General features: G+C 36.5%; 1 protein-coding gene across 1 annotated transcript in view; it reads right to left on the reverse strand.

Annotated features, from left to right (window-relative positions):
- Positions 1-1242: 1242 nt before the first annotated feature.
- Positions 1243-23130, reverse strand: part of HBP1 (HMG-box transcription factor 1) — a gene marked incomplete at its 3' end in the record, with an annotated part of 32140 nt that continues 10252 nt past the window's right edge. Inside the window, exons 2-11 of the mRNA XM_080701476.1 lie at positions 22304-22487; positions 18813-19041; positions 15709-15847; positions 15404-15515; positions 15206-15318; positions 12758-12914; positions 11942-12086; positions 6726-7043; positions 2637-2778; positions 1243-1260 (exon numbers count right to left, since the gene is read on the reverse strand). Of these exons, the coding sequence (XP_080557602.1) occupies positions 1243-1260; positions 2637-2778; positions 6726-7043; positions 11942-12086; positions 12758-12914; positions 15206-15318; positions 15404-15515; positions 15709-15847; positions 18813-19041; positions 22304-22487 (1557 nt within the window). The remainder of the gene's footprint in view (positions 1261-2636; positions 2779-6725; positions 7044-11941; positions 12087-12757; positions 12915-15205; positions 15319-15403; positions 15516-15708; positions 15848-18812; positions 19042-22303; positions 22488-23130) is intronic.

Raw genomic sequence — 23130 nt, forward strand, 5'->3', positions numbered from 1 at the left:
ATTATCCTTGCCCTATTATTAATATTCTTTAAAATTCCACCAGTAACATAATTATAAAAATGAAAGCCTGGGTGTGGCACTTACTTTGTTTTCCATCTCCTGCTCCTTTTATTCTCACAACTCATCCATAAAATCCAGTCAAAATCAATCAGAAGTCAGAGGTAAACTTTTTTTTTCATTTTATTTGAAATAATATACAAGAATATAGTGTGCAAAATTGAGGGGCAACATCATAAAGACGTGTAATGAACTGAAATCAATTTTACAGTTGTGATTCCTAACCAGAAACACCACTTGGTAAGTAACATGAAAAGCCATGATTGTAGCTCAGAGCAAAAGCAGCTGTATTGCCAATGAATTTGCTCTAATTTCGGATAGTTGGAGGAAAGTAAAGTGCAAGTGTTGCACTGCAATAAGTGCAAAGTCTGCCCCCACCATAAAGATATGATGACAAAATATACTTAAGATACGTGGCTGAGGAGATATAGAACACAAAGTTAAAAATACAATGGTGTCAACTGTTAACAGCACCATTACAGTGACTATATCCCAATGCTATTAACTACTTTACCTTGGCCCGGGCTAGGTCTCCACTGGAAATAATGGACGAATGCTGCCACCTGGTGCACAAACTCGGCATGCCCCTGGTAACTGCAGCAGGTGGCTTTTTTCGCTGGGACGGCAACACCATCCACCTGCCACGTGTTCTGTTGTCTCTTGGCACTGGCCAGACTAAGAGCGCCTGTGTTTGGCACAGATGCTGGGCCATGTGGTGGGTGCTTGTGGCAAGGCCAACTCCCAGCTGTTGCTTCATTCCATCATGTGTACAATACAGATTAATAAGCAGTAAGGAGCCAATGTATAAACAGCAGTTACATATTTTTAAATTCCCCTTTCATACAATTTAAAATAAAACATGTATACAATTCTCCTTTTTCTACTGTACTTTTAGCACCACAGGATATCAATTTTCAAGCCTATATTACCTGATAGACATATATGAAGTTTGGAAGGAAAATAAGGCAATTTGGTTTACAATGTTGATAGTTTTAGCATACTTAATGCTCTAATAGAGAAAGCAAATCCTCACTCATATTATTAAATCATTTCAAGACTCAATGCTATCAGTATCTTATGGTCACACGAATTCAGGACAAATGGTGAGACCTGGATCTTCTTAAGTCTTTCCATCAAGAGTCAATGTTTATGCAACTATAGACTTAAGAACATAAGCATCCTGGTTTAATGTTGTTGTGAGCCCTGTGGAAATAAAATTAAACTCAGTGAATGTTTACAAGTCAACACATAGTGATTCTATACATGAAAGCTCAGATGGTATATAAGCTTACTATTTAAAAAAGATTGCTTTCTCAAAGATGATTTTAAAGTCTGTTAACATCTGATAAGTCAAGCATCCACAAAATTTATGAAAATGATGATGGACTAGGATAAATAGAAAAAGGTTACAGGTAAAGTCAGACCCACATAAAATTTGACTTCCAAAATCCAGTTCATCCCTCACATCTGATGGCTGACTGCTACTTTTAAAAAAGTTCTTAAAAAATGTAAGCAGTTGTGACCTGCATGTTACCCTAAGAATGAACATCTTTAACCAGCTCTCCTGTTAATTACTAATTTGTATTTTCAACATTTCAGATTGAGCCCATTTTGTTCTATCATGTGAATTGTCTTGCAAATAATCTAGGAAGACTAACAAAAGATGCTAGTCTAGTCATGGAAAGTCCTAAAACAGCGTTACTATGGTACAAACTTGGTCACCACCATTCTGGGGCCTTTTTCTTCTTGAGATTTAATCTAGAAATTCTGTGCTCAGGGCAGAAGTCCTTATCCACCACGAATGTCAGTTAAGGTACCCCCACAATGCCATCTTCGTTAGCCTCTCACCAACTGAGAAAAGCAAGGCTGTTGAGCTATGACACCAAATCAGAGAAATCTGATTTTAATGCCCATCTTTCAATACAACTAGAAATACTACGCTGTAAAATTATCTTTCAACTTTAACATTTAAGACATTCTTTTTAAGTTGGCTTAGAGATTTCTACTTTCCATATTAAGTAAACATCAGTGAAGAAAAGGAGGGCAGTCTTTCCACGTGTGAAAATTTACTGGATTTTGAAATATAAACATGCCATTTAAAAAGCCAGGTGTGAGCTGGGCGTGGTAGCACATGCTTGTAATCCCCACGCTTGGGAGGCTGAGACAGGAGGACTGCACAGGTTCAAGGCCAGCCTCAGCTACTTAGGCTCTCAGCAACTTAGTGAGACCCTGTTTCCAAATAAAATATAGGTCTGGGAGTGTAGCATGGAGGTAGAAAAGCTCCTGGGTTTTACCCCCAGTACCACCACAAAAAAAAAAGTGTGGTGGCACAAGCCTATAATCCTAGTACTTGGGAGGCTGAGGCAGGTGTGGCCCTCTGTAGTATAATGACACTGTTTCAAGAAATAAAAAATGGCTGGGTGGTGTAGCTCAGAGGTAAAATGCCCCTTGGCTCAAGCCCCAGTACCATACACAAATACACAAAGCCTTTTAAAGACTGTACCAATTCACCCCACATTCTAGTACATCTGTGGGGATAAGTCTATCATTTTTAAACAGCTCTACTTGCTGAAACGTACTGAATTGGTTCTTTTCCTTTTCCAACAGTCAGGATTTAAACGTTTTTGTTCTTCGGCCAAAGCCTTTGCTTCTAATGTATACATCCTCCTCTCTTCATTCTTCATTTTCTTCCACCTGTCACCAAGGATCACACTTATGGCTCTGTAAAACAAATATTCACACAGTGCTGAAAATTGTTCATAAAATTTATGCCAGGTGCTACTAATTCAGACAAATGTAAAGTGAAAAAGGGAGACAATCTTGTACAATACAGAGAAGGGAAAGGTCAAGGCTGCCAGTCATTTCCAGCTAAATCTCAGGTCATATGGTTCATTTATCATAATATTGACAGTGTGAGACGTGTAGAAGAGTGCCAATATTCCCAACTGCCAAAGGATATCTAAGTTGGCTAGAAATCAGATAATCTAGAAAGTATCAAAAATCAAGTTGTTGTTTTTTGTTTTTTTTGTTTTGTTTTTTTTGGGGTTTTTTTGTGGTACTGGAGGATTGAACCCCAGGGCATTCCACCTCTGAAGTATACCCTCAGCCCTTTTAAGTTTGAAACAGGGTCTAAACTGCTGACACTGGCTTTGAACCTGCGATCCTATCTCTGCCTCCCAAGCTACATTTAGAAGAACATTAAACTTTTAAAACATTTAAAATAAAAGGCCTAAATTACCAGTGGCTCTATCCTGGTACATCAGTTTTTAAAATATTTTAATGTTTGAAAGCAAACACTGTTCAGAAGCATAAAGTAATCAATCTGTATTAAAAGCTACTCTTCCTTTCTATTTGTGTTCCAATGTTCTGTTTTCACATATGCAACCATTTTGAAGTTAATGATGCGTGACACTGTAAGTTTATTTCTTATGATGAAACCATATTACTTGAAAAGCTGGATTAAACTCAAAAGTAAGAGGAAGTCAAACTGACAAGATACATCTAATAGACATTTAGAGCTGCTCTTCTATTTGTATTTGTCACTTCTACCTGCCATGCCATTGAAATGCCACCCAGGACACACAACCATAATCACGTGTCTGTCTACAAAGCTTTTTTTCCCTTTTTTCTCTTTTCGTGGCACTGGGATCGTTGAACCCAGGGGTGTTATATCTCCAAACTATACCCTAGCCTTTTTTATTTTGTCTTATGTTCCCAACTGTATACTGGAATTACACAAGAAGAGCTTTTAAGTATTTCAGCACATTCACACAACATAGAAAACCCTATGATGACAGCACAAAGTAAAAATCAATGATTTTACAATGACTGAAAAGAAGATAGAAATATAGGCACCTGTGCTTTAGAAGAACAGTAACCAGGCGTAGTGGCGCACGCTTGTAATCCCAGCATTTGGGAGGCTTAGACAGGAGGATCGCGGACAGTCTCAGCTAATACTTAGGCCCTTTGCAACTCAATGAAACCCTACTTCAAAATTAAGAATAAAAAAATAGGGCTGGAGTATGGCTTGGAGGCTGAATGCATGTCCTGGATTTCATCCCCAGTAGCATACTGAAAAAAAGCAATAGCCACATACATAGGCTCTACTACTTAAAAATACTTAAAAATAAGTATGTTTTACCCACTGTGTCAGTACATTTAAATATGGTACTACTTACTTCATTAAAAAAATGTTATAGCTTTTTGGTTAAAGGTACCACATTACTAAGTTGACATATTTGCCAGTTTAATCATTAAGAAATAGTCACCCACACACCTCATCTCAGTCTTCCAAACTCTGAAATGTTTTTGAACGGGTGGTTATGTGACACTTAGGAAACAATTTATGTTAAACATAAAAAGATACAGACTATAATCTGTATCACAATAATAAAATATATTCATTCTACACATTCACTTTTGTAGTTATTTCTTCAGATTGATATTTATGCCAATTTGGGGCATGTATCTTTCTGACCTATTTTTAGCTCCTCAGTTCCCCCTCAAATGAGAGAGCCTTTATTCACTGAATTAAATACCTAAAGAGAGGGAAAAATAAATAAGTTCATTTAATTTAAATAGATACATTTGGTATCTTTTAATATTAGAGGATTATTACATGACATAAGAGCAATGCTAAAATGCAAAGAAAAAATAAGATCTATGAGCAATAAAGGGGAAAGCCTGATATAGCAACACTAAAAGACAAGAAAAGTATGAGAAACCCATACTCTTAATCCAATTATTCAGAATTATAAATAAGTCAAGGAAGCATCCTTGCTGACAATCAACTGTTTGGGGATGCCTTATTAATGTGCTAGAGACATGAATCCTATTATCTAGATGTCAAAGAACATGTTTAATAACTCAGTACCAGATATGTGCAAAGAGAAACATAGCCTTCCACCTGTCATTAAATATAAGGCTGGTTATTTTCTGGGAAAAAATAAAAAAGGAACGAGGTATGAGTTATTCTTAAAATGCCTTTAAATTCTAAAAGTATATTTTCTATTCTATGAGAATATCATATACTAGTCGTCAGAGAAATAGACTTCCAAACTGAAGTTTTAGAAAACATCATGGTTAAACCCACTTTAACTGATGAAACAGAAAGTCGAACTTCAGGTTAAGCAATATCCAAAGTCACTCAAATAACAGTTCCAATAGTTAAAAATTCCAATGATATTGAATAGATCCCTAAAAGATTTAGTGAATTCTATACTATGGATTCTAAGGAAAGAAATTTAGTATAATTTTATGTGTAATATTCTATAATGGAAACCAACATGTAGATGTATGTGAGGATATATACACTTTTTTTTTTTTTTTTTTTTGGTGGTACTGGGGGTGGAACCCAGGGGCTTTTCTACCTCCAGGCTACACTCCCAGCCCTATTTTATTTGGAAACAGGGTCTCACTAAGTTGTTGAGAGCCTGAGTAGCTGAGGCTGGCTTTGAACCTGTGCGATCCTCCTGTCTCAAACCTCCCAAGCGCTGGGATTCCAAGCGTGTGCTACCACGCCCAGCTGATATATACATTCTCAAAATGCATTTAGGATGAGCTTCTCTTTCTAAAATGCAAGTAATTACTTAGAATTCAGATCTTAAGATATTTCAATCTGTATTCACAAGTGAACTGAATATGGATACCATTTGACTTTTTTTTTTTTTTGGTGGTACGGTACTGGGGTTCCTGGAAGCCCTTCTACCTCCGGGCTACACTCCCACGGGCTACACTCCCAGACCTATTTAACTTTTTTATGTGGAAGCAGGGTCTCTTAAGCCAGCGAGGCTGGCTCCGAACCTGCGCGATCCTCCTGTCTCCGCCTCCCAAGCACGGGGATTACAAGCGTGCGCCACCACGCCCGGCTTCATTTGACTTTTTATGAGTAATTTTAATCTTCAGAAAGAAAGACTAGAAGATAACTTTATATACGGAGAGAATGACTGGTTTTGGTTTAACAGTACTCTGAGAAGAGGTAAGGCTACAGGAAACAGTAGGAAGGACTCAAACTCATTTTTATTTCTGAGTTAGAATGAGGACAACTTAAAAGTTCAATTTTAGTCTTTTCACAAATCTGCCAGACTTGCTACAAATTGCCAATGTCCGCACATTCCATTGTGAAGACTCGGCCATAAAAACCCTGAGATCCGACACACAAGTGTCTTTTTTTTTTTTTTTTTTTTTTTTAATGTGGGTGTGAGGATGGAACCCAGAGGCATTCTACCTCTGAGCTACACCCCCGCCCTGTTTTTTATTCTTTATTTTGAAACCGGGTCTCACTGAGTTGCAGAGGGCCTCACAATACTAAAATATTAAATTAAAACCTAAAATACTAAATTAAAACACTGAGTAGCTGAGGCTGTCCGAGAACTGCGATCCTCCGGTCTCAGCCTCCTAAATGCTGGGATTACAAGCGTGCACCACCATGCCCAGCACACGTTGTCTTCTCTATAAAGATGTAACTACTTATTGTTAGAACAGTGTCTTCTAACAGATTAATGACATTTACTTGCTTACTGAAAAATAAAACTGCACAAGACTCTACAAATTCCACTTAAAAATCAACCTTATAGGAAGAATCAATGAAAGCTATGGGAGGGTACATGTACTGTGAATTGCAGAGAAGTGTTATTCAATAATTATAATCAGATTATTGCTATGTTTACCTGTTATCTTTCCCTGGATACATCTGAGTATATTCAACTCTGTATTTTTTGGCAAAAAGCATGAAGGCATTCATTGGTCTTTTGCACTTATTAGGAGAAGTGGCACTCACAGTCCCTGAGCTGTGGTTTTTGACAGCTTTAGTGTACAAAGAATTAGAAGAGAGCTGTGATGATCCAGACGAGCCACAGTTTTTACTGAATCCAGATCCTGCAAAGTCTTGACCACCAGGTCCTCCACAAGACAAAGATGCACGACGCTGACGAGCCATACTACTTAATACATAAACTGCAGAGGAATCCATAGGTGTGAAGTCATAGCTAGAAAATTAAAGCAACATGGTTTTAACTCAAATTGAATTACTCATCTTTAAAAAAGGATATAAAAATATCCTTAACACTTAATTGGAAATTTCAGCACATCTGTCCTTATATAGTATTAATACAACTTCAACAATTTTTGACACATAGTTGTTTGTACAATAAAATTTTATGTATGAACTGACCAAAATTATTAATATCATTTTCCCCCACTAGGATTCCAACTTTTATAAAATATTTAAGCCTCTCTCATACAAAGTTCAGAAAAACAGCAAACTTAGGCATTATAAATGAATTGAACACAATTTGCTGTGCCTCCTCGGGTACACATCTTGTAGAGATCCTCAAATGTGCCTGGTGCAGGCCTCTGCTTCCTGGTACATGCTATTCCTTAAGCCTAGAATTCCTTTCTTCACAATTATGTGTGCTCATTAACCAAATCACACAGGTTAACTCATTTTAATCCTTTTTTTACCATTTTCCTCATTTTACAGATGTCTTTTTTTCTTTCCTTTAAGAGCCACAGAACATTGGTTAATGGAGCAAAGCTCCCACAGCAAGTCCATTGCAGAGCCAAGGTCTGGATCCAGGCAGTCCAGCTCTGGAGCTCACTCCCCTACCAGGCCACAGCACCCCTCATTCAGCATGAACTCCACTGTATATATTTACTAATCCACATCCTTCGCTAGACTAGAAGAGGTATGCCCATTTCTTTATTTTTTATATTAGTCCTAGAAAACACAATAATGTAAAATCTTATCAGAGTTCAAATCTCAGCTTTGCCACCTATTAGTAAAATGACTTTTGGGCAAGTTAAACCAGGTAACCTCAGTTTACTTAACTGTAAAGACTAATACATGTGATGGCAGTACTGTTGAGTGAACAGTAATGTAAAACACTGGAGGCAGAGGCTGGCACATAATTGTGACACAACTAAAGCATTAAAAAAATGACATGGCCCAGCATTTGGGAGGCTGAGACAGGAGGATCGCAGTTCGAGGCCAGCCTCAGCTACTTAGTGAGGCCCTTTGCAATTCAATGAGACCCTGTTTCAAAATAAAGAATAAAAAACAAGGCTGAGGTATAGCTTGGAGGTAAAACACCCATGGGTTCCATCCCCAGTAGTGCAAAAATAAAAGAAAAAAGTAACATGGAATATCTTTAGAAATAGTTTAATTTTTTGCTGTCCTGAATAACTAAAGTTATTTGCTTGTTATTATAGAAGTCACCCAGATGAGTACGTGAATACTAAATTCATGACAAGGTAAAGGCCTGAACTGGGCATGTTCTTTAAGACCTCCTTCTCCCTCCCCATAGAGTAATGAAGACTAAATCAATAAACATGGTAGGAACTAAGTTGCTAAGTGATCACCTGAACAGAAATGTCAATGTCCACAGTGACTGTTAAAGACCTGCCTGGTGCCTGGAAAGTTGGCCTCAATTCTCAACCTGTCAGAACGGGATTCTTCAAATCCTGGTCTCACTTGGGAGCATTTATTTATTATTTATTTATGGCTGGGGGATACTAAAGAAGGACCCTACGGAGATTCTCTCTCTAAGCCCCAGCCCCAGCCCTATTTTATTTTATTTTTAAACAGGGAGGGTCTAAGTTGCTGAGGTTGGCCTTATACCCACAATCTTCTCAGCCTCCAAAATACTGGGATTACAAGTGTGGGCCACCACACCTGGCTGGGAGCTTCCTTTCTACAGCAGAGTGTCAATTTATGTTTATAAAGCTCAGCAATTTATTGTGACTTCTGGCTCTTAACAACCTAGACACTACTTACATTTGCTTTTCTGTGAATCATGAGCCAAAACTTTGCCCCAAATCCCAAATGTATTTGAGAATGTATTCTAGGGTTTGGGACTATGTTACTTCTTCTTCCCTTTCTTTTCCCTTCTTGCATTCCCTATGCCAGACATCTTCTCCCTTAAGACCCCAAGACATAATTTAACCACAATGAGAACCTGTTCAACTTCATGATCAACTTTTTAAAGGCTTCTCTTGGATAAAACGGCCCCTTCTCACTCCTCTGCAGGGAGAGAAGACACAATGCTGCTATACTGCAGTCACTCAACAGTAAAATGAGACCACTGACCAAGGTCATTTTGAGAGTTAGTATCACAGGAACAAGGGATAAAAACTTGCCGTCTAAAAAAATAGGGAATAGGCAACTAAGTTTTCCCTTCTCCCTTGAAGAATAAAGTTTTATACTAATACTTGATAATTTTTTTAAATGATATAAATTACAAAGTATAAAAGTAAATATAAGTAGTAAGCCCAAATTCCAAATTAAGAAACTTCTTGTACCACTAAAATTTCTTATCTGCCATCCCCAGATACTCCCTCTCCTAAATGGTTTATTATTCCCTTTATCAATAATTATATAACAATAATATATATTGGTCATAAATATTATTATATGGTAGCATTACTATAATGCTCATTAACATTAAAAACATTTTTCATACAAAAAGACTTAACATAGCTGGATGTAGTGGTGCATACTTGTAATCCCAGTACTTGGAAGGTTGAGACAGGAGGATCGAAGGTTAGTGACCAGCCTCAGCTAGTTAGTGAAGCCTCCTGCAACTTAGACCCAGTTTCAAAATAACAAAATAGGGCTGGGGTGTAGCTTAGAGGTAGAATGCTCCTGAGTTCAATCCCCAGTTCTGAAAAAATTAAAAAAAATATATATAAGACTTAACAGGCCTGACTACCAGGTTGGCCCTTGGCTGATATCTAAAACTTGGATCTCAGGAACTTTCTCGCCATGCCCATAACTGATAAGAATGACTTACTGTTCGTAAACTAGGTACAAATGGTACTCTGAACAGCTGGTTTCCTTTCAAAAGTTTGGAATCTAGAACATGCAATACAGGGGCAGCCTATGCAACCAGCTTTCAGTATATATTCTGGGTCCTGGGTATCTGTTCTCTGAAAGAAAACATTTGCTGTCACAACTCGCTGTTGGGGAAATTGAGTGTATCCTGTGTGACTCTACTGGGAAAGGATCTGGAAGCCCTGCTTCATCCAGAATCCAGACTACACCCCTGTTTTTCCCTTTCCTCATTTTTGCTTTGTTTCCTTTTACCGTAATAAATCGCAGTTAAAAGTATATGTTGAGTCTTGTGACTCCTACCAAATTACTGCATATGGGGATAGTCTTGGGGAACCTGAAATAATTATGTAATGTATATTATACATGATATATAAGGCTAATGTAATGATACATAATTATGACATCAGATATACTGCTACATGATTCTATAAAAATTGAATTATATTTCTTAGACTAATTTTTACTTAGTGTTTTTCAAATTGATCCATGTTTTAAAATATGTAGCTAAGACTCATTCATTTTCCACTGATAAAAAGAATTCCATTGTATATTGTACCACAGTTTATGTGGTTAAATCCAATTAATCAGTGTTGATGCTGTTTCCATATTTTTACTTTAATGAGGAATAAAACTATGAATTTATTTACAAATCTAGAAGTATGTACGTATCTTATGAATTGACTATACATATCTAAAAGAATTTCTCTAGAGTATATATAACAGAGGAACAGAACTACTGATACTCACCATTACAAAATAAAACCAAATTATCTCCCCAAACTTTTCTATCTGGCTACATTCTTACCAAAACATAGTTGCTGTCACTGATAAACATCCTGAGAAAACTCAGTTCTTAAAATTTCATCTTATTTTTATGCAGTTTTTTAAAGTGCATGTGTGTGTACATGCGTGCATGTCTCTGTGTGTGTGTGCATGTGTGTCTGTGTATATGAATAAAATAGAATTTAGAGTCCCAATAAATGTAGCCCTTTATTGAGCAAATGGCCTGTCAGGTCCTAACCTCGCTGCTTTTTAATTGTCTCAATTATCCTCACAATAAGTAAAGTATATTAACTTTATATATTAAGACTGAATGAAATAAAATCTATAGGCCAAAATGAACTCTTGAGAATTCTCTATGTGCCCACACATACCTATGGATTTAATAATTATGATTAAGAAACAAGTTTTAAAAGTTCATATATTGACATAGACTCTCTTTGGGTACCTTCTGGGAACAGAAGATCAGCTGTTCCAGTCTGTCTAAGAATGAGGGGTTTCTAGGAATCTTAGACTTTTAGGGATAAAACCAAAAAAGTCCCATATAAATTGGTACAGTTGGTCAACCTTCCTAAGATTCAGGACTCCTAGGTTCTTGTCATATTCTGCCACTTAGTACGATGATCTCAGGAAAAAGCTGCTTTCTTGTTTAGTCTTTCTTAATGTAAATTTTTAGCCAGTTTTATTTGTTCAATGATCAAATCAAAATAAGTATTAACGATGCAGCTAAGTACCAAGAAACAGAAGGATCAACTATGTAAAACATAAGAGACTTATGGGCTGGTTAGAAACAAATGGATCAGATAGAGCTTTTTATTTATTTCATGCATGAGGGACTGAATCCAGGTCTTTGTGCATGGAGCTATATCCCCAGTCCTTTTTAAAATTTTACAGAGAAAAGGTCTTACTACATTACCCAGATTGGCCTTGAACTTGTGATCCTTCTGCCTCATCTTCCTGAGCAGCTGGAATTACAGATGTGCAGCACTGTGCCCAGCTGCAATTTCTCTTATGTAATTACCAAAGCTGATGTATTAATAACACTTGGTCACATAATGTGACATTCTTTCTAATCCCAAATATCTTATAAACTCACCTTATATAACCACTCTGTACAAAATTCATTAGCTTTCTGCCTTAATTACCTCATATTTTTACGATTCTAAACATATGCATATTTTCCTCTAGTTAGTTCTTTAATTTCAAATCTTTAACTTCCTAAATGTTTTGACTTGGCGATCACTAATGAAGTAACAAAAAAAAATCCAGTATTACCTTTTAAACGTATCAAAAACACCTGAATCATCAAAATTAATGGCATCAGGGTGTCCAGGAGGTAGACATACATCTCCAATGTGAATTTCACAACATGGAATGCCATGCTGTACCACAGTCAAGCTTGGGTAAAATGATGACCAACCTAAGGTTAAACGACATGTGCATGAAAGATGAGACAGGAAACACCCTGAGCATGTTATAAAAGACACAGTTCTGTATCTTAAAAAGTTATTATCTGAAGTCCCAAAAGATTTTCTAACACAAGTCAAGATCTTTCCAATAAAGCACTTATTATAATAAATTATGTCTTTTTGGCAATGAAAGTCCTCCAAAACTAGTTTAATTCAGTATTTTATAAACAGATTTCTCCAATCAGTCATCTTAATCTACAAATCAGTATGTAATAAATGATCATGAAACCATGAAATAGTCTCTGAATTATTCTTAGTGTGGTGATACTATAATAAGGCTCTGAAGAGTGACTAAGGTTTAAAACACATCTGGTAACTGTCTACCAAGAAGGGATTACCAGAATACTCCATTTTTCAAACTATACCCCCAAAATAGATTGCTTACTATACTAGACTACATGCATCTGAAATTTCTCCTATTTCCATAAAGTAGAGCTCTACCCAACTACTGCTAAAATACATAAGGCACTATTAAGTATTATTAGAAAAATTTCCTATGGTAGTTTTATTTTATTGGAATAAATACCCTTCAATTTTTCTCTTTAATCATCTAAGCCAAAAGATAGTACAGATTTAAGAAGCACAATTTAAAAAGTTACCACAAATTCAAATGAAGCCCTACCTTTATTTTTAACATAGAAAGGGTGGTCCAGCTTACACTCTACAGTAAGTAAGCCATCTTCTACTGTACCAGGATCAAAAGTCAACTTCAGTACAGATTCACCAAATGATACACTTTCTTCATGTGATAACAACTTTAGACCATCAGAACCAAAGGCCTGAAAACACATGCACAAAGTGAATGAATTGGAAACACTCAATTCTACACACAACGAAGTTCCCATTATGTATAAGACTTTGTGGAAAAGGGAAAATTAACCAAGACGGGATCTCTGGCTTTAAAGAGCTTTCCACCTAGCAGCAAACAAATACATATTAAAAAAAGTAATTATAGAAGGCAAACTGAAACAGGCACCTTAATTCAAGTATTAATAATGTTGATAGTTTTAATAAAGATCCTAATTCCAAAAGAGGGAAAATATGGAGGACTTTCAGTTCCATTTAAACTGAGACTTAAATGATGAATGAAATTCAGAACTACATTTTGATGAGAAACAATTAAAAGTAGAAGAACATGCCTTTCACCAGGAATAGTTGCATTTAATGGCTTCTTTAAGGGGTACTGAGTATTTGTTAATAATACAAGGCTTAAATTCACACTTGGGCCAGGCAATGCTACAAAGGAGAAGCCAATAGAGGTATATTAAAGACAGGTAAAATGCTTAAACTTTTCACTTGCAAGGTACTGGGAAGTCAATGGATATATTTTTTATTGATATAACTCAATTTTAAGATGACAATGACTGCAAATTGAGAACTCTTCAATTACTTGAAGATATAATAAGAGACATACATTATAGGCCTGAATTAAGTGCAATGGTGGCAAAACAGACCAAATTAAATAAATATTTACTGAGTACCAGAAGGGGACTGAACCTGGGGGCACTATACTTTGGAGCTACATCCCAAGCCAGGTTTTGTTCTGTTTTGAAAACATAGTCTTGCTAAGTTGCTGAGAGTCTTGCTAAATTGTAAAGGTTGGTCTTAAACATGGGATCCTCCTGTCTCAACCTCATTAGTACTGGGGCTAAAGGTATGTGTCACCACATGTAGCTTATTGAGCATTAGTCATACCAGGTGATAGGCTCGGAAAACAAAACATTACCCTTGAACTGACAGAAAAAATAAACATGCCATAGCCTGCTTATAGTATTAAATCATTACTATATTAGGGCATGAGTAAAGTAATAAATGAAAGAGAAGAATGACTCTTAAAAATTCTTATGACAACAGAATCAACTGAATACGAAGGGAGAAAAGGGAATAGTAAAAGACAATTTCATGGTTTTGAATCTGGTCATACAGAAGGATAAGTTTAAAAGAATAGGGAAATTAAGCCAGGAATGGAAGAAGAGGTGTGTAGTTTTGGTCATGCTAAGCTGAGTTTCAAAAACTGCTATGTCATATATAGATGTCTAACATGCGGATGAAAATGTACAGGTAAAGGTCATCAACACATGGCTATAAGTAATCAAATTACAGAACCTGCTATCTCTCAGAGCTACATGAGACTTTAATCCAATTTCATTTTCCAGATCAGAAGCTAAGCCCCAAAGGAGTTAACAATCTAAGGTCAGTCACACAAGCAATTCCTGGAAGAGCTTCAGAGAAGGCCCAGGTTCCCTGAGTCCAAGCCCAGAGTGTTTCTTACAGGATTCATGGACGTGCTGCCCACATTATTGGCAAACAAAGAGTGGAGAAGGACAGTACTCTGTCTTACATTTGACCTTGTGAGCAGGCAAGCAGCAGTCAAAAAACTGAGAACTCGGGCACTATCATGCTACATGAGTAAGACAAGGGAAGACAATGTCAGAGTATCCCACAGTATCAAATGTTGCAAAGATGTCAAATAGATAAGCCTATGGTCCTAGAAACTAGAAAACTAGTAAACCTTGAGACAATTAGTATAGTAGTAGAAGCTATAGTCAGAATACTATTTACTTTAGTAGAATGAAAAACAAAAGCAAGATAGGGACCCTAAAGGAAACCAAGTTGAAATTATTTCTATTAAATAGACTCAACAAGAGAAGAAAACTGAATTTAAAAAGGAATTTTAAAACAAGCACACACACTTCACATCCCCCTTTTGTCTGCCTAAAACAGAGCTGGAGAAATTGAACATTTCAAATTTCACTCTCCATTACTTACAGGAGACTTAACCACTCTGTAGACCACCTAAAATAATGACAATTTAGTTTTTCCCAACATAAAATATATAAAACAAAAAAGTGCTAAGATATATACTCTTTATCTCACTAAGAAAACATCATTAGAAAGGTAAACCTAAAATCACTGCTCCTGCCATCAGGCTAAGCAACACTGGGTGACCAGAAAACATCTACCTAAAGTTGAAGATGCCACTTAAGCATGAAAGTAAATACAATATCCCTTCAAATTAACAATAAAGTTTGTGTTTCATTTGAAAAACTTTACAGGATTTTAAATCAACCTTGTGAGGGCCCATCTGGAGATCATCCTCATTATCACAGCCTTCAGCTCTGGCAAATTCTTCAACATCTTGCCACTCCTTTTTGCTTCCCTTGTGAAAGCACAAACGTGTGCCTGAAGTTTGATTAGAAAATAAATATTAGACACGCGTTTAGGGTGCTACACTAGTAAGCTGTAGAACATACAAGTACCCCTTTACCTTTCAAAAAACAGTGCCAAACAGTTGAAGGCCAAGAATTGCACCATCCCAAATCGTCATCGTCTGACAGGGAGGACATGCAGAAGATGCCAGATTCTGACTCACTGTTTGCCTATGGGAAAAATTATAAACCTTTTTGTAACAAATTTTCCTAACAGTTAACAGAGACGAATATAAAATCTCATCCAGGATCACTGACAGAACAAGCATCTGTCCTGCTTCAAAAGGATTTCTTAGATGGTACAAGTTAACATATTTCAGCTACTGCTGAACTCTGTAAAGTTCAACCTCATGAATAAACTTACCCTTTCATGTCTTACTGGTGTTTCCTCCTTCCAGTGGTGAGGGAAGGCTGGCTCACTCTTTGAAGAAGAGGACACTGGTGGAGGGCGTGCATAGGAATGTAAACTTTTGCTAGTAGCTATGATGTGTACAGGAGATGATCTAAAATAAAGCACAGATCCTTAAAGGAGATCTTTCCTTTTAATAAAAGAAATCATATCCTAGTGCCAATGATAAACATTACTAATGACAGTAAGATTTTATTAATAATATGCTATTCCATAAATTCTTCCCCAAACTCTCTTCGGGTATCAGATTTGACAACTTTTTTGCAGTGCTAGGGACTGAACCCAGAACCTCACCTATGCTAGATAAGCACTCTACTGGTGACTGAGCTACAACCAGGCCTCCACAAGGTCTTTTAATTTTTTTATTTTTAAAATGTATTTTTAATACATAAGCTGAATTCTGTGAAAATACATAATGGAAAATGTCACTTTTTCAACTTGGTTTCTAAGTACACTCATAAATAAGAGTGTGAGATACAATATTAGAAGACTAATCAATAACAATATATGAAGAAAATCATTGTGTACCATCTGAATTATTCTTTTTTTATTTTTTTGGTGTACTAAGGGTTGAACTCAGGGTCACTCTACCTCTGAGCTGCATTCCAGCCCTATTCTATATTTTTAAATAGGGTCTAAGTTGCTGAGAACCTTGCTAATAAGTCTTGCTGAAAATGGCTTTAAATCTGAAATCCTCCTATCTCAGCCTCCCAATTCAGCCTTACTGGCTGAAATGAAGTTTTCAACAATGTATTTTAAATTACTGCTACTGTTTCATTATATTATGCCATTCATTTTTATCTCAACACATATAAATATGCATGTTTTCATTATCAAAGATACTATCCCCTATGCAGAGCGCTCTGTCCATTTTCTTCTTTCACTGTGATACACTCAGTAAGTGTCAGTAAGAATACAGCATCTAAGCCTAATACTATAACAATGAACAACATGTTTAGCAACCATCTGTCACTGGGCAGACACTGAACTACCTTAAGCAAAAATGTTAAAACTTATTATAGCAGAAAGTGGCCTACTTGTTCTTTCTTCTAACTGGGCACTCTGTTTTGTTTTCTAATACAAACTTATGAAAAGCAACCACACTTTAAGGTAAGGCCTACTACTTTTCCCTGAGGACCACCTTTAAGAACTTAATCCTTTTTCACACTTACCCTCCTAAAATCTCTTTACCAGGCAGGCAGCGCTCCCAAGAACATACTAAGATCTTTCCCGCACAAACCAGATTTTCATGGGCTGAGTAATAACAAGAAATAAGCCCATAAAGGACTACAGTCATGCATATAGACTTAGAAGTCTGGACCATAAAGAGATAGGAATTGCCAAATAGGAATGTGGTCCTTAAAAAAAGTATATGCACATCTGGGCCAACCTCTTTAAATGGGAATCAGGAGCTGAGCATGGTGGCATATGCCTATAATCTATTCCTCAGGAGGCTCAAACAGGGGATCACAGGTTCAAATTAGCCTCAGCAACTTAGTGAGGCTCTGTTCTAAATATAAGATTGAAAAAGGCTGAGGATATAGCTTGGAGGCAGTCCTAGGTTCAATCCCCAGTACCATCAAAAGGAAAAAATTAAAATTTAATGTATGTGCTTAAATATTCTATAAAAATTAATATGCTCAATACTGATAACATCAGTTTCTTCATCCTTCATCTATTTAGGGAAGGAGAATATGAATTTTACCTGTCCCCCACCTTTTAGTACTATATAGTTATTATTTCAGGTATCCAAAGCTTAATAACTAACAAACACTCCACAAGAAGTTGCATGAACAGCCACTGATAGTTTTGGAAGGGAGGTAAAAAGCATGACTCTGTCTCTGATAAGGGAAGCATAGAAAATGCTGCAGAGAATAAAATAAAATTATGCCCTTAGGGAGATACACGTTTACTTATATCTTCATTTCTACTGATTTCCTCCTGAATGGTTTACTCACTTCCCATGAACTATACATTAATCCTCATACCATTATTGTGAAAAATGGAAAGAATTCTCTAAACTAGAAATGGAGGGCAAGGGAAGCCCAATAGTTAATTCAGAGCTTGCTGTTTTAATGTAAAAGAATGCTTAAGTTTGACTGTTAAAATTATAATGAAGAGTAGGACTACAAAGGAAATATTACTCTAAAAAGAATGTTTTCTTCACTAGAAATTTATGTGAAATTAAACTTATTAAATAGAATGTATTCTAGGGCTGGGATGTAGCTCAGTGGCAAAGCGCTTGCCTGGCAAGTGCACCGCCCTGGGTTCGATCCCCAGTCCAAAAAGACAAAAAAAAGAACCCCTTTAAATAGAATGTATTCTAATCAAGAGCAATATCCAGCTAAACAGAAATAAGTTAAGTAGCCTAACTTAGTGGGCTGCAAGATATTCGAGGTTTAGTACCAAAAATATTTGTTCTTTGGAAAAGCGTATTTACAGGAACAAGCACCAAAATCCAAGTCTTCCTACATTACCTAGACTACTCACCTCTCATTTTCTACTAACAGGAGTACAAATCTGAGGAATTATCTACTACAAACCATCTCTAACCCATGTCTTTCAGGGATAAAGAATGGATCTGACTACTGTGGTCCTGCTAGGGACACTACTAGCAAGCTTCCAATTTCATAGCATAGCAGCTCATCTCTGTACACTCTTGTCTAGACACATAAAGCCATTTTCTTAGATGGGAGGCCACTTTTTCAAGTTTTAAAGATTTTTAAATTGGTAAATTTTATAATTAATTAAATGATAAATTAAGTCTACATGTACTATGGAAAAAAATAAATCTAGACCAAAAGAAACCAAACTCAAGAGACTGATTTTAAAAAGTTTAAAATATAATGTTCATTCCAACTATGGTTCTTTAAATATAATTTTTACTTTTCTAAAATTAGCAATATATAGTGTATATTTCTGCATATATCCCTCAATCTAACTTATTTTTGATAACATTTACCAGTATCTTTTATACTACTTTTCTCATAGCACCTTTATCTTATTCTCAACATAGGAGATCATGATATTGAGTAAACTCTTACACTCAATCCTCCTACCTGTTATAAAATGAGCACTGCATAAGAGGACTTTGCGGACTGGTGGCAATATTTGCTAATTCTGTTAGCCAATCCACCTCATTTTCACTGTAGGTATTTTCTGATATGTCTGAGGTATTCTGATTCCAAGATGGTCTTGAATATTCTTGATGTGAAACATCTGAACTTAGCTGGTATATGGCAGATTGGGTAGGATCACTTTGAACAGCCTGAAGTTCAGGAAGGTCATCTGCAAATAAACACACTCAAAATTATAAAAAGAAAAAAAATTTATTTATCTTTTGCAGTGCTGGAGATGTTGGAACCTGGGGGCATTCTATCTGAGCTACACTCCCAGCCCTACTTTTTATTCTTTATTTTTAAATAAAGTCTAAGTTGCAGAGAGCCTCAACTAAGTAGCTGAGACAGTCTGCGAACTCGCAATCCTCTTATCTCAACCTCCCCAGTACTAGGATTACAAGCGTGGGCCACTATGCCTAGCTTAAAAAGAAGTTTCTTTCTGCTGGGCATGGTGGCGCACGCTTGTAATCCCCACGCTTGGGAGGAGACAGGAGGATCGCGCAGGTTCGAAGCCAGCCGTGCTGGTGTAAGAGACCCTGTTTCAAAAATATAAAATAGGTCTGGGAGTGTAACCTGGAGGTAGAACGGCTTCTAGGAACCCCAGTACCACCAAAAAAAAAAAAAAAAAAGTTTCTTTCTTTTTTGTTCTCGTTTTTCTTTGTGGTACTGTGGATGAACCCAGGGGCTTTCTACCTCTGGGCTACACTCCCAGACCTATTTTATATTTTGTTTAGAAACAGGGTCTCACTAAGTTTCTGAGAACCTCACTAAGTAGCTGAGTCTGGCTTTGAACCTGCGTGATCCTCCCGTCTCAGCCTCCCAAGTACTGGAATTACAAGTATGTGCAACCACACGCAGCTAAAAAATGAAGTTTCTAATAAAATGAATTATAATTGCAACTACAAGTCCTCAAATTTAGCTAACTGATTCTTTGAGAGGTAAATCATAAATTCACATTAAATTCATTATGTTTTCTTAAATGAAAACTGGGGATGGAACACAGGGGCATTCTACCTCTAAGAAATACCCCAGCCCTATTTTTTTATTCTTTATTTTTGAAACAGGGTCTCACTTAATTTCAAGGGGCTCAATAAGTAGCTGAGGCTGTCTGCGAACCTCGATCATCTGGTTTCCGCCTCCTGAATGCTGGTATTACAAGCGTGCGCCACTATGCCCAGCTTAGATGAAAACTTTTAACTTAAAAAATAATGCCTGTGTACATTTAAGGAACAACAGAACCTAATCAAAAAGTAAACTTGCCCTCTTTTTTAAATCATGGCCTTCTTTACACTATGTCTTCACTTCCCTAAATAAACCTCTTATACCTCTCCCCAATAACATAAATCCTGCTGGGCGTAGTGGCACACTCCTGTAATCCCAGTGCTTAGAGGCTGAAACAGGACAATCATAGATTTAAAGCCAGCCTCACCAACTTACGCCCTCAGCATCTTAGTGAAACAAACAAACAAAATGAGCCCTATAGTGTGGCGTAGCACTGGTTCATTACCTAACCTATATAATTACAAACATTCACTGACTGCAAAAACAGGGTTTAATGTGTTTTCTGCTTTTTCCTCCCTTCTTATGCATTACCTGGGATTAATCTATTATACTACTGATACAAGAGGTTATTATTTCCCATAAAATACATTCCCCAAAAGTAGATCATGATAACTGAGCTCTTCAAAATAAAAAAAACAGGAAATACTACCCAAATAACACTACACGGAGAAATGAGTTTAAAAAGAAAGAAAAATTCTGAAGAAAAGGAAGGGAGGAAGTAAGGGAAACAAAATATTATGCTAGGGGAGACCAGCCCCTCTCTTTGAAACATATATAAATCCATTTGGTCCATCAACTACAACAAGAAAACTTTTTAAGTAATCTAAATGCCATCATGAAAGCACATACTATTCCTTTTAGATATATATTCCAGAATACCCCATTAAAAAGGAAATATCTTTAAAGCAATAATTCAAAATATCCATTCTTTAAACTGACTGGAAGATATTCTTTTCATGGAAGGTATTCTTTTACAAGGAGTCCAAAACACCCTTTCTTCATTCCATCACTCCTTGACCATCATTTATTACAAGGGGTTCATTTCTGTTTCGAGTACAAAAAGTTAACCACTTTTAAACTAAAGTCATGGATAGAAGACGGCAAGTTTTTATTCCCCTGGGCCAAACTTCCTCCTGAAAACTAAAACATGATTATGAATAACCAATTACCTGATTAAAATGGTGCTTGTTGCTCAACAGCACCCATTACTCAGTGAGTATCAGGGTTCAAAAAATTCTTGGCATTCAAACAGGTTATGTCCCAAGACCTTCAAGATCTCTAAATTCTCAAAATTACTATATGAAATAATCTCTTCCATGCCATCATATGTAAAATATGTATAGTTATACATTCCCGTTACAGTTTGGATCTTAAATATCCCCAAAGCCTGTGTCTCCAGTGCAGCAATGTCTAGAGGTGGGCTTTGGGGAAGTGACTAGTATATGAGGGCTCTGTCTTCACGGATTAATCTATCAGGGAAATAATCTATCAGTAGATGAATGTACTACTAGGAAGTGGAACCCAGCTGTAGAAAGTAGGTAACTGGGGGTGTGTCCCTGGAAAGGCTTATCTTCTCCTGGATACTTCCTCTTGCTGTCTCTCAACTGTCATGAGCTGAGCAACTTTCTTCCACAACCCCTTTCTATCCCAGTGTTCACCCTCATTGCAGGCCCAGAGCAACGGAGACAGCCAACCATGGACTGAATGCTCTGAAGCCATGAACCAAAATCTACTCCTTCTAGTTGTTTTTGGTTATTTTGGTTACAGTGACAATAAGCTAATACTACCTTCTCAGAGTTTATATGAACATTAAAAACAACTACCTATTAAATGGGGACAAAGCCAAACTCAAACACTGGGCAGCAAGCCAACGGTACTCATTAATCTTTCTACTCCTCAACACCAACTTCAAGCAATACAGTTCAAAATTATCTCTCACCAAACCTACACAATTCTACACACCACATGTCTTTGGAGTAACTCAGAAAGGGTAATCACTACAAATGTCAGCTCCTCAAGTTCCAGGTGTCCACTATCATTTCCTCATCATACCAACAAATCAGTCATGAAGCACTCACTGGGAGGATATCCCAGCAAGGCAAGGTTTTCATAAGGTATTCAGTAGCTTAATATTTATACACAAAATAAAATATCTTAGTTTAATAAGTTGTGAATGAGTCTCTATGATGACCATCAACAGCTCAAAGTCACATTTTAAGTAATATTTTAAAGGCAATATGAAAATGTTGAATACTCCTAATATACAAAAAGCTCACATACTTTTCACCCAGCTACCACAGGTGGAGTAGTTGAGTATGAAAATTAATCTGAATCTTAGGAAGACTCCTAATAACTTTTTATTTGTTTACCAAGCTCCATGTGCTCATCACAAGAGTTATATCCAGGTGAAGAAGGCAAATTCTCATTACACTGCAGCAACTCCAGTGAGTCATTCATTGCTGAAGCTCTCTTGTCCATTACCAGCAGGAGTTTCTGAACTGCATTAGGCATCTGATTTGTCTTCACTTCCCACACCATGTTACGGTGCTCCGACTAAAATAAAAATAATACAAAGAAGTTGTCAAGTCATGTGACTAGGAGATTAAGTATATAATCAGAGATATCACTGTGCTATATTTTTAACTTAATGAGATAATGTCATTTATATCTTCCTCAATTCCTTTGGGCAAGGATGATTCTGTATCTTGGATTACAGCTGTATACTCAGTACTAAATTACTAAACTATACCTAAATCTTAAAGGATTAATATCTTGAGTTTATGAAAGTCTTTACTTCTAATAACAGCAAATTCACATATATTTTTATTTAAGCTTGTACTCTTTTCACTTGCAAATATTAAAATTAATAAAACTTTTCTTCACACATAGTTTCAAACTCAAAAGAAAATTAACAGATTTTCTTCAGTTAAATTAAAAGACTGGAAAAATACTGTAGTCTTTTGCCTTTTTCTTTTGAAAATTCCAGTCCATTCTATTTACAAACTGTATTCAATATTTTGTTTCCTCATATTCTGAAAGCAAGCAACTTTAGCACACTTTTAAAAAATTATACTTTCTAAAAAACACTTAAGAGTTTTTTTATTTATTTTTTTTTTTTGCAGTACTGGGGATGGAACCCAGAGGCATTCTACCTCTGAGCTGCACCCCCAGCCCCATTTTTTTATTCTTTACTTTG

The sequence above is a fragment of the Muscardinus avellanarius genome, assembly GCF_963383645.1.
Source record: "Muscardinus avellanarius genome assembly, chromosome: 9".
NCBI classification, from domain to species: Eukaryota; Metazoa; Chordata; class Mammalia; order Rodentia; family Gliridae; genus Muscardinus; species Muscardinus avellanarius.